The following is a 12,454-nucleotide window of genomic DNA, read 5'->3' as shown; positions in this document are numbered from 1 at the left end:
TTTTTCTATTTTATTATGACAATATTGTATAAAATCAATAGGCTTTTCACACAGTCAGTGCACCCGATTCTACCGTCTAAATAACTACGCCCTATCCACATTCACTCAGCTATCATAAACCCCTGATAATGAAGGCACTCCACGTTCTGGTTTTTCACTGCTCTGTTATCGGTCAAGCCTCAAGGCTTTTTGTTTAGGTTACTATGTTGTGTTAGCATGCAGCTGCTGTGCGTCTGACCACAGACCATTTTTATTTGGCTTTCTAGACGCAGTCTTTATGATGCTGGTCCCACAGGCTGCTGGACTGGAGGTGGAGAGAGACTTGCAGAGTAGTAAAGAGTCACTGCGCCGTCATACTCAGGATCTGAAGGAGCAAATGCTGCACCTCCTCATCCATACGACCCTGTTTGGAAAAAAGAACAGACGCGCAACACTCATAAGCAGCGGTGGGATGTAGCTAAGCAGCCTTACTGCTTAATGCCACTTCATACAGTGCTCCAAAAAATGAAAGGAGCACCTATAAATCAGACATATTGATGTGATCAGTTAAGTAACGGGGGGGCTTGACCTGGAACATTGACTCACAAAACCCAGGAAATAGTCAACCATAGTGGTCTGCTTCTACAGTAACTGCTGTGGTGTGACCTGGAGCAAACGGGAATATCCTATAGCCATTTTTAATTTTCGTTAATGTGTATATTTGTGTGTGCTTCATCTGACCTGTACAGCTGCCAGTAAATGGGAACGGTATACAGTCACCACCTGTTTGTGCTTCCTCTCCCAATCCTGCAAAAAAAAGACAATATTACTATCATGTTAAAATCCAGGATCTATAGTGATTTCTCTCATCATGCCGTATGTCCCTACTGTCAGTTTCTTCCTCACCTGGAGCTGCTGGGTGAGTATTCCAATCCTGTTCTGCAGTGCCATTTGCTGTCCAGGATTACCTTGATGGCTGGATGAGGAGGAGGAGGACGTGATACCGAGGGGAGGCGAGAGAGCTCCCAGGGCTTCTTTCAGCCGGAACACCTCCTTTGACAGCTCTGTTATCTGTACACGCAAGCATCCCAACGCATCAGTTTGTGAATCTTTATCGGCAATTGTCAGAACTGTCCATGAGCTCTCTCACCTTGCGGTCCTTCTCCCTGACCAGGCCCTGGGATTCCTGGATGCCCTTGTGCAGCTCCTGGATGTGGCTGGACTGGGCCTTCAGTTCCGCGAGCTGCTGCTGCACCGTGGCCAGCTGGGACTCCGCGACCTGCCGCTCGCTCTTGTTAAACAGCGCCTCCCTCTGCACCTGGAACACCTAGACAGTAAAACCACGTGCCGCACTATAAAAATCCAGTCTATGCTTCACAATATCCCCAATTTACATTCTTTCTGCTTTACAGAAGTGGAGGTCGAACCAAAGGCAAGTACTGAAGGCACACAGTAAAGGTGTTGTCCATACAAACAGAAATACACGCTAGCAGGAGAAGCAAACATCCCTCACTCGTTTTGGATTCAGTCGGCGCCTTCTTTTGAATGTCAGTCAGCCAAATACACTAATGACAGCACTGTACCTCCATTCATGGACACGGCATTTCCAAAGCAACAGCGTATGCTATACCACGTCATATGTTCTGATTTAGTGATGTTGAAACACCTTCTACTCTCAGCAGGAGACAATTTTAAGATAGCATTCTCCACGTGAAAACAAGGCCCCTGAATGACCTTTATGTTTGCAATCCTGCATCGGAGATACAGTTACCCAGTTCATCAAGTGCAGAGTATTGACTTTACATCTGAATATCATAGCACAGGCTGAAGGAAAATGACATTTTGAGTGTCATCAACAAACTATAGTTCAAATACAACACTGCCTCGGTACATCAGTAGGCACATGTACAGTGGAGTCACTGGAACAGAAAGGGGTACTGATGAGGGAAAGTAATAGACACACTGTATGAATAATGTAGATGCAGGAAAGAGGCCTTCATGGAACACAGCTCACTTTGTGGCAGACACAATAACATCTAATTTGGCTTTAATGGGATTAGAAAAGATTGAAGGCAGACAAACAAACTCGCGCGCGCACACACACACACACCACTTGTGAAGACGCACACACACCTCAGTGCAGGTCTTCTCGTGTTTTCGAGTGAGGTCATTGAAACGGGCCGTGGTGGCGTTGATCTCAGCCTGCAAAGACAGCCGCAGGGCCTCGTGGTCCTCCTTAGAGATCAGACCCTGTTCCGCGGCCTTCTGGGACTTGAGCTCTCTCAGCTCCATCTCCTTCTCGGTCAGAGCGTCCTGAGCTGCTGCTGCACTGCTCTTGCTGGCCTGCAGGGCGGCCTGGAGCTCTGCCTGTGAGACAAGGAGCTCAGATCAGTTTGGTTCAGTGCCAAATGTTTAAAGGAAACCTACAAAACATGCTCCTAAATGACAAAGACCTTGATTTTCTCATGTTCCTCTTTGGATATGGCGTCCTGCTTGTCCTGCAGTTTGGCTTCTAGTTTGGCAGCCTGCTCCTCAGCGTGGCCCCGAAGGGTCTTCTCCTCTTGGAGCTCCTGCAGTGTCTGAGCTAGCTGCTCTGACACTGCAGACAGTGCCTCCTTATGTTTTGAAAGAGGCACAGCGTCTTTCAGCTCCAGGGCGTCCTGTGCTCGGCCCTCCCGCTCTGCACACAGGCAGTCCAGAGCCTGGGCTGCTTCCTGCCTGGCCACCTCCAGTTCTTCTCTCACTGCCGCCAAGGTGCGTCTGGAGTGATCTGATTGGACAGAGGCATGATCCATCACAACATGATAACTGTCAACTAAACACAATGCTTTTATACTCAGAAAAACTGCACACCTGATATGACTGAGGGCTCTGAGCTCTCAGAATGCTCTTCCTCCTCCTCTTCTTCCTCCTCATCATCACCACGTAGAGGGGGCCTGAGTCTCTCCAGCTCCAGGAGGGCATCGTTGAGCCTTCTAGCCACATCCGCCCTTTCCCTTGCAAGCTGCTCACACTGGAGGCCCAGAGCCACCTGTACCTCCTCTAATTCAGATCGAGGCACGCACTTTCTCAGCTCTCCCTCTAGCTCACCCAAACGCTCCTGAAGGCGACGGACGTGATCGCCATCTCCTGCTGCTCCTCCCTCTTTCCCGGATGTCCTGCTCTCTGCCAGCGCTGCCTCCAACTCAGCAACTTTTTCACGCAGGCTCTTCACTGTTTCCGAATCTCCTCTTTTGTCTCCTTTCTCCCCTTCTTCGTTCATGGAATCTTTCTGGGCCAGAGCAGCCTGAAGTTCCTTTACTTTCTCTGTCAGCTGTTTGATCGTGTCACTGTCCTGGCTGCTCTGACCCCCAGCCTCGCCCTGCCTCTTAGCAAGCTCCTCCTCTAACTCCGTCACCCTGGCTCTCAGCTGCCGTGCCTCCTGGCTTGGACCCTCCTCTCCAGCCCCAGCACCTGCTGCAGCAATATCCCCTTCACCACACTCCACAGAAAGCACCCCAAGGCGCATCTGCTCCTTTAGCTCCTCCAGTTCAGACTGGGCAGAGGCCAGCTGCTCCTCCAGCCCACGCAGCTTCTCCTTCACAGCTTCTGAACTCTCTGCATCTGAAGCTCCTCCCTGAGACTTGGCATCACTTCTGCAAAACAAGGAATATGAAGCAAACTTCTCAACAAAATTCAAGAAACCTATGTAAGAGTAAGCATGTCTAACACCATACATGGCAGATCATTCATTATGTTATGCAGGGATGAAATTACACAAATGTCATCACCTAATGATCGTAATTAGGTTCTAAGACGTCATAAAAAGCTGAACAATCATGACTCCGGAGAACCAAAGATAACGTCTTTAAATTACGTCCAAACAACAATTTTCTTATTCTTAGGAGTTTGTGTTTGATAAACATATTATACACATTATAATATAATTATAATCAATTACCAAAACAGGAGATAATTCATCATTTCACTTTGATAATAGCTTCAGCTTCACAGTATTCAGCATATGTTTGCCAAATTGCAACCTAATAACCACATATTTTGTGATTTATTTAAGAAAAACAATAAACAGCAAAGTCATGATGCATTGCTGCAGATTTTTGTAATGCTCAGTAACACTTAGCACTAATAAAAATGTCCCTAGTAGAGGTTGTAGAACTGATTTTAGCAACTGCGTCCATCCACAACTCGTAGGTGAACTGTAACAGTTACTCCAGATTACTCAACTAAATTGAAAAGGAATGAATCTTACGGCTCCTCTGCCACGCTGGAGGCCTCGTCCGAAGCTTGGGCTTGCGAGAAGCGCTCCTGCAGGGCTTCGTACTCCTTCCTCAGGGTCTCATACTGAACTATGGGGACAAAGTCTGAACTGGAGGCCTGCATGTCTGTGTCGTCCTTCTCAAACATCTCCAGCATCTGCACACAACGCAGGTGAAATAATCGCGGCTACGCTTTTCAGTAACGTGCCTTGTGCTGTTTGTCGGACAACTCTGCTAGATTTGATAAAATCTCACGTGACCACCGAGTAATGTCGTCAGAGTAAACAAACTATTTTGGTGACAGACTGAGTGGACAAGTGTAGAGTGAAGTGCAAATATAAATGACTGAATGTCCTGTTGCTAGTTAGTATTTTGTTTTTGTAACATGACAAACAAAGATAACACTGGTGACATTACCCCAGATTAATTTGGCAAACAAGACAATTTCCTCTAGACACATCAGATGATGTATAAATGTATTCACAAGCTTAAAACTACTACTACTATGAGTTACAGAACAGCAGGAGATTTTGTTGCTAGCTTACATCTGTCCTACATCATGGACTCTATCTCTATGCTCTCATTTCGACCTAAGAGTTCCTTCTTCCCCGTCTGACCCCTTTACACACAGCAGGGCAGATGTGAAACTCATGGCCCGGATCCGTGCTAGTGAGTGGTGAATGAACAAACACAGCAAAACAGAGTACTTCAAACTAACCTCAGTTTTAAAGAGCCCTGCTTACTTCAACCGGCATGACCCAGTTAGTCAGGAATGTCTACAAAATGCCTCGTGTCTGCATCTGATGCTGTTCTATTTATACCTGTATGAACACAACTGCCTCGGTGCATTAGTGCACCAGAGTGCACAGTCCTAAAGTTTAAGTGGTCATGACTAACGCTTGCGTCAGGGACCCTCAGACCTACTCTGATGGGGAGCCATTTAATAATCACTTCACAATCAATATAACCTTGTTAAAGGAGCCTGGGACACTGTGTGTGGGTATGAGAGAGAGAGACTAGGTAGAAGTCTGTGTGCTTTAATGTGGCACATATTTGATGAATGAGTATCTGTTCTGTGTGAGAGTAGGAGTTCATACATTATCTGCATATTTGAGCATTTGTGTTGTTTGACCTTACCTGCACTTTAAGGACCAGTTCAGAATTCTGTGAGGCAAGTTCCTCTATTTGTTTACGCAGCTCAGTAACAGTTCCTGGGTCTGCATGGGCAGGAGAGGGGCTGGCTACGTCAGTGTCTGTTTGAGAAGTGGCTTCATCCTGAGCAGGGGAGGCTCTGGAGCGCTTGGAGAGCAGCTTTTCTAGAGGGAGAGGTTCAGGAGAAACCAGAACGGAAATAAATCACTCACGCTCCCTGACATGACAGAGGAAGGAATGTCAAAGTGGTAGCGCAGGGGACATATGCATGGATGTACAAGCGTGCTCTGTGCAAAATGGGAAAGTTCACAATTACATGGCTCGCATACCTGGGAAGTCAAACATTTCGTCCATGTCGTCAGAGTCACTGGTTCCAATACCATGGGCCCCCTTGAGCTCCTCAAGCAGCTTATCTCTCTCTGCCTCTGCTTCTTCTAGACGCTGCTTTAATTTGGACAACTAGTACACAGACACACATTAAGCTATAGATTATAAGTCGCAGTACCTTAGTCTTAGAAAGAAAACACTGCAGAGCCATGCGCTTTAAGCATCATGTTGACTAGTCACAGATCACGTGACAATTTACAGGGACGCCTCAGAGAAGACAGGTGAGGAGCCCAGTGGATCACTGCAGCAAACTAGCAGTGGTTCATAAAGTGTGTGGAAATACTTCATTAAAGATGAAACCCATACTACCGTGAAAGTACTACTGCATTACACACTCATCTGCAAAAGCATCCGCTAATGCTAACAACTTCACCAAACGTCCTGCGCTAACAGAGAGAAGGAGGCTGCAAATCAACAATTTGGTGGAAGATATTAGACATTTAACTGCAGCACATGGAGAAGGCTTCAGAGAAATATTTCTTTTTTTTTAACTCAGCTACACTATCCCATCTTACATCACGCCGTGGAGTACTATTAAATTCTACTGATGGTGCTGATTTGCAGCCTGTTTTTATACAGGCTATACGTATCAGCAGCACACATGTAGCACATGAGGTGTCTGTTTTCAGCGTATGTACTCAGGTCAAGAATATGGATTTCATTGTTGCTAAGCATTACTTTGTTTTTATTAGCGACGTCATCAGCAACTGGTCGGTGTTGACTTGACTTTCATCGCGTAACAGTCGACTTAGAAAAACATTCTGAAATTGTGCAACCCCTAGTATTCACACAGAACTATAGCAATAGAGTTAAATCTGAATAAATGAACCCAATGCAGGCAGACACAGTAGTGAGAATAGTTTAGTACCTCCTCCATAGCGGACAGGGCACTCTGCTGCTGCTGCTCCAAGGTTTTGATCTTCTGGAGCAGACGGCCTCTCTCCAGACGCAGTCGTCGGATCTCCTCGAACACCTCCTCATCTTCTGCCTTAAAAGGATAACCACAAAAAATACATTCAAGTCACGTAAAGGGAAAACAGCCACTACCACTGAACAAAAAACCAGAACTAAAAGTGATAACCTGGGTGGATTGTTGGGATTCTGGAGGCTGGGGAGAGGGAGACTGGGACTGCTGGGGCTCAGGGGACTGGGCAGGAGGAGCTGGACTTTGAGGCAGTGGAGAGGCGGACAAACCCTGGATCTTTGAGATGAGAGAAATTAAATTGGCGTTAAAGAGATGATAGTGTCATGTTAAGCTTTCAATGCAATACAATAAAATCACTCTTAGATTTCCACAGCTCAGATATTGCTTCATGTTTGAGGTACAGATACTGTACATGCTTCTTGCAGTACCTGAAGATGGGAGCGGGGCGGCGGAGGAGCTTTCCTTTTGCGGGGGGTAGTCCCCCCTTGCACTGATGAGGCGCCAGAGGGGATTTGTGCAGGCTACATGTGGATGGGAGGGGGGGGTCACAGACAAGCAGAGATCAAGCTCAACTTAAAAAGGAAAATGGAGGAAACTAAGATAAGACAGAGGGTCAGCAACAAAGGGGAAAGAAAGCCAACAAAGAGAAAGCAGGACACAAAAACAATGACCTCATATTGGAAAACATGCACAATATGATCGGCCAACGCGGACCATGAGCTCATTGATGGAGGGAGTGATGCAACACACAGCTATGCATTACCTCCTCGCCCGTGCCCTCAGACGCTGCGTACGCATAGAGAAAGAGGCACAACGTAAAACACCTCTTCAGCAAAGAGGTTCAGCAGACAACCTGAAGCTCTGAATACAGTACGTAGACATAAAGTACATGCAATATCCTTCCCATTTGCTATTTAATGAGCTTTTAGTCATTCACGTATCTTGTTGCAAATTCAACAAACTTTATAATTACAGAGTCTAAACTTTTCTGGTCAGGCATCACATGAACACCAAATCCTCTGCTTCATCTTTCGTGACCAGCCACACATCTGTTTTTCATATATCAAGTCTTTGTTGGGAGATAAAAGTAGAACAAGCCTTTGGCTCAGTTTTTTTTTTTTAAAACCCCACTTTACAATCACACCCAGCTGTCCTCCTGATCCACTTCCTTCTGCTACAGCCACTTCCTGGGGGAGCGGCACAGAAGAAATACACTATGCTTTCATATACTAATATGAAAAATAGTGTCATCTAAAGCTGGTTCAGTCAGGATTTAACAGAATTAACTATGGATATATAATAATTTGATCACACAGAAAGGTCAACAGAGCTGTGCCAGTTAGAAAGATCTCAAAGCAAAGGCAAGAAAAAGAGACTGCATGCTGTACCTGGAGGTACTCCATCCTGCAACATCTGAATGATGCGCTGGTTGCCGGTGGTTGCGCTGTAGTCGGTAGCTTTGTGTCCAAGGGAGTCCTCCAGCTGTGTGTTGGCGCCGCCTCTCAGCAGGGCGGCTACGGTCTCAACGCTGTCGCTCTCACAGGCCGCCATCAATGCAGACCTGTGACGGCAGGCACAATGTAAAGTCAGCCAACTACACAGCCACAGATTACTTATACAAGAAAGTAAGAGCAACATGGGTGTGTGCAAACACAACTCACTTAGGCATCTCAGTAATTACAAACAAAATGTATATGCAGGACTTTTAATTTGTGTTTTGGAATAAATTGCAGGACACTTTATACAAAATGAAGAAGATCCCAGTGAAATGTTTAATGCATGATGTCTGATGCAGCTACAAGAAAGTATGTGTTTTCCTCTTGTGAATGTTAACTAGAGGACAGTTCTCCAGTAAACACATCCAAGCATCTCTCTAAGGCCAAACTGAAAGCTGATTCTCCCAACTGGATGTCCTGACATCTATCCCTCTAAATCTCTCCTTAGTACTCCAAACTACAGGAGTGTTTCTATGAGAATCCTGACCCAGACTTCTGTGAGAATAATTAGGAAGAGATTTATTTAGTTTTACTTTAGCTAAAAAGTCTGTTTCATTCCTTGTCTTCCACAATGAAATGGGCATAGGACAGCAGAGAACATCTCTTGGAGATTACCAGCAACAATTCAGTACCTTCCTTGGTTGTCCTGTATGTTTGCATTGGCACCTCGACCCATCAGAAAGACACACAGCTCCACTCTGCTCATCTGTGCTGCTAGGATCAAAGGAGTGGCCCCGTCCTGATACGAATCATCCAAACACGGTGAGGTGACAATGTGTTGTACACTTGAATTAATAATGTTGTCCATTGTACTTGCAGCAGCAAAGGACAAATGAATCACTGAAAACCAACAAGCTGTTTATAGCTACAGTCCCCGAGCTTACACTGTCCTGGATGTCCAGATTAGCTTTGAAGTCCCACAAGGTCTCAGTGCAGGACAAGCAGCCACTGACCGCTGTGGGGTGTAATCAGAATCATGGTTATCAGGACTTAAACGCCATGTGTCTCACATTCAATCAACTGAATTTTTAAACTTTTACATACTTTTGGTCTACTTAGTTTACTGCCTAAATTATATTCAATGGCATCTATTTGCTGAGCTTGCTATATGTAGACTGTTGTTGTCATTTTATTGTGCTGTAACTGTTACCTGCATGGTGAAGAGGTGTCCTACCGATGCCGTCGGTGCAATCTACAGCCATTCTCTCCTGATAAAGGAAACCAACATGACAGCAAAAAAAATCCCATTTGTAATTAGTACGTTCTTAAAAAAATATATGTTTTCCAAATTTTATTCATGGCTTACAGAATTGATGTATTAACTGCTACTCTGTTTTACCTGTAGCAGTCTCTTCAAACACTCCGGCTGGCCATTTTTGGCTGCAAGATGAAGAGCGCTGAAGCCTGGAGTCAGTCAGTTATAAACATTTAGAAACAAGCCATGACACTTTGACACTAATTCTTGGCTTACAGGAGAATTTATTTTTAAAATACCTTACCAGCCCCATCAGTGATATTGACGTCTGCTCCGTGAGAGATGATCACCTCAAGGCAGTCTAGTCGACCTCTGGTTGCACAGAGGTGAAACCTGCCAGAAGACATGATGTTAGAGAATGAGAAAGCAGAACAGGTTTATATTTACATGCCTGATTTCTTCCAGCAGTATAAAATTAAAATTAGGTGCCCAACTTACGCCGACTTGCCCTCAGCGTCCAGCTTGGTGGGGCAGACACCTTTTTTGACAACGAGGGCGGAGACTTTGTCCAGTTCATTCTGCTCCACAGCCTGCAGGAGCCTCTCATCGCTCTTGCTCCAGTCCTGACTCTGAGGGGGCCGAGCCAGAGAACAGGTCACTACCCACCAGATCACCACTGTCTCATGAAAACTGACACCACTCTGCATATCTCTTGACATAAAGAAACAGACGGCTGAGCAATATAATGAACAAAAATCATTGATTGTCCCCATGAAACATGATTTTCTTGCCTGAACATTAAGAGCATACGGCAAACCAGTTTTAATACAGATATTACATTACTTGCAAAACATATTATATCAGAATCCATATTATATTCTAGTTTATTTCCTACTTATATAATTATGGGATAGGAGAAAGGATACCTACTGGCAGAGGCAGCAGGCTGAGACACGGACAGAACCGTTTCATCAGGCTAAAAACAGGCTGCTGAGGATCCATTCGGCTAGCCGGGCATCACACTCAACTACAGCTACAATATACTGTACAAAGTCCTGACTGACAACACACACTGCTGCCTGGCTACATACCAAGCAGACCCGGGCTAATTTAAAGGGTAAGATAAGTTTCTGTGAGACATCATTTAAAGGTCAGAGCAACTATACATACCAGAGAATTTATGCAGTCATCAAACCATACCTCCAGTGAAGCGGAACACTTCGTCACACATAAACACACACGCACGCAGTCAAACAGCTATTCACTGTCCTCACAAAATCCCTCAGCGCAGTGTCCCCTCTCTGCAATCAAAACAGCATCCTCTCGTCCTGTTCCAGCTGCTAGCAGAGACATAGCGGGTCTGTCCACCGCACCTCACCACCACCTCCCTCCGATCCTCACTGTCCTCCTTTCTCTAACCTAATAATTTCTCTGCGGACTTATTCTCTATAGAGGCTCCCTTCTCCTCTCCATTAGTTTTTGTCAAGTCCTGTACAGTACCCCCCCCCGGCAGCGTCATAGATCTGTTTCTCTGCAGCTACTGAGCGAGGCCTGTGTGAAGTGAGGACTCAGCACAAAGAGGAGAAAAAAAAGCTTGATAAGCTGCACCCTGCTCTGCAGGTTTGGATGGTCACGAACGGGACAGGAGGGATACATTGAGACATACAAATTAAGTAAAACAAATCCATCTATCTATCTATCTAGCTATCTATCTATCTATATATTTCTACAGACCACATCATGAAGGCTGCCTTGAGATCAAAAGTTTGCTGGTTTATTAGTTTATATCAGTGTGAAAAACCAACACTGCTATATTTCCCTGTATCAGTTCTTATAAACACAAAGGTTTATACTCACAGCAGCATCCTTTTGGATGACAGCAGGAAAGTAGGAATTCTTTGTGTGTGACTCTGTGTGCATGTGTGTGTGTACGTGTGAATAATTGAAGGCTACCTGAGATCTCTGTTATAGCAGCAGTCTGTAGACGGCCCTGCTCTCCTGCTGCTGCTTGGTGACACTAAATCCCAGCTCCCCCCATTCACACACACAGAAAGCAGCCTGGGACCTGCATTAATGACTATTTAATTCAGAGCAGCCGGGCACTGTGATATTAGGTTAAAGGCAAAATAACTCAGGTGTACTCCTTTAAACTACATCCACCTGTTAAGATCAGCATGTCTAATGATAGATGGGTCTTACCTCATTCTTTTTAAACTTTGCTTTCAGACTTTTCATGATGGTAACCTCTGTGTCAACAAGAGCACTGCAACAAACAAGGTAATCAAGAAACACAGTTAAGAGTCTTAATCAATGGCCTTAAATGACTTGATGATTTATCAACAGTAGGTTCATTAAATTTCATTTACATAGCATGAAAAACAATCAAAAATGTCTCTGGAGGTTATACTGAATGTAGAGTCTGAAATGCCCAAGCACTAAGGCAACAGAGGCAACAAATAACTCCCTTTTAATAGGAAGAAACCTTGAGCAGAAGCCAGCTCATATGGGGGGGCCCAGCCTGAGGTTGACCAGGTAGTGAGACAGAAGAAAAAGGGAAGTGATACAGAAAGGAAGGAAGGGAGAGGGGGAGGAGAGAAAATCAGAGGCAAACAGATGGGTTCATATATGCGTCTGGATAAAGCATACATGTAACATATTCACATGAAACAAACACATGATATGTGGGTGGATATATGAATGGAACCAGCATTCAGAGCATAGAGCAACCTAGTCACAACAACATGGTAGTACAGGTGCACTAACATTTTAGGAATGTACCAACACCTAGCTATGATAAGCACTGGTGTAGTAGCATTTAACACACAACTGTGCAATGACCCGATGGAGAAACATGCAGCCTACCTGTGGAGCACTGTCCCGTCCCAGGTGGGGGTTTCTTCTGTCCCATCTGCTGCTCACGGCAAAATACTGGAGTCACTGCTGCCCTCGCGAAAATGCGCCCGCCCTCATCGTAAATCAACCAATCAGCAATGCGCAAAACGCCGGATCAGCGTTTGATTGGCGATGATTGACGACATACTGTGTCTGTCGCGTGCAGCTCGAT

The 12,454-nt window shown here is 45.3% G+C and overlaps 1 protein-coding gene across 1 annotated transcript; it reads right to left on the bottom strand.

The window, feature by feature from the left end:
• Nucleotides 1–27: 27 nt before the first annotated feature.
• Nucleotides 28–11,625, bottom strand: ankrd24 (ankyrin repeat domain 24; the record flags this gene model as incomplete). The annotated part of the gene is made up of 22 exons (XM_084547624.1): nucleotides 28–403; nucleotides 721–786; nucleotides 886–1,050; nucleotides 1,130–1,306; nucleotides 2,113–2,346; nucleotides 2,433–2,749; nucleotides 2,833–3,614; nucleotides 4,229–4,392; nucleotides 5,373–5,551; nucleotides 5,717–5,846; nucleotides 6,643–6,762; nucleotides 6,856–6,975; nucleotides 7,128–7,220; nucleotides 7,463–7,485; nucleotides 8,088–8,260; nucleotides 8,828–8,934; nucleotides 9,080–9,150; nucleotides 9,346–9,403; nucleotides 9,535–9,599; nucleotides 9,695–9,783; nucleotides 9,889–10,019; nucleotides 11,590–11,625. The coding sequence occupies 22 exons, from the start codon at nucleotides 11,623–11,625 to the stop codon at nucleotides 341–343; spliced, it is 3,363 nt and encodes a 1,120-aa protein (XP_084403750.1). The 3' UTR covers nucleotides 28–340.
• Nucleotides 11,626–12,454: the final 829 nt, after the last annotated feature.

The sequence above is a fragment of the Chelon labrosus genome (genome assembly GCF_963514085.1).
Source record: "Chelon labrosus genome assembly, chromosome: 7".
NCBI lineage: Eukaryota > Metazoa > Chordata > Actinopteri > Mugiliformes > Mugilidae > Chelon > Chelon labrosus.
Note: the sequence above shows the minus strand (reverse complement) of the source record. Positions and strands in the feature narration are given on the sequence as shown.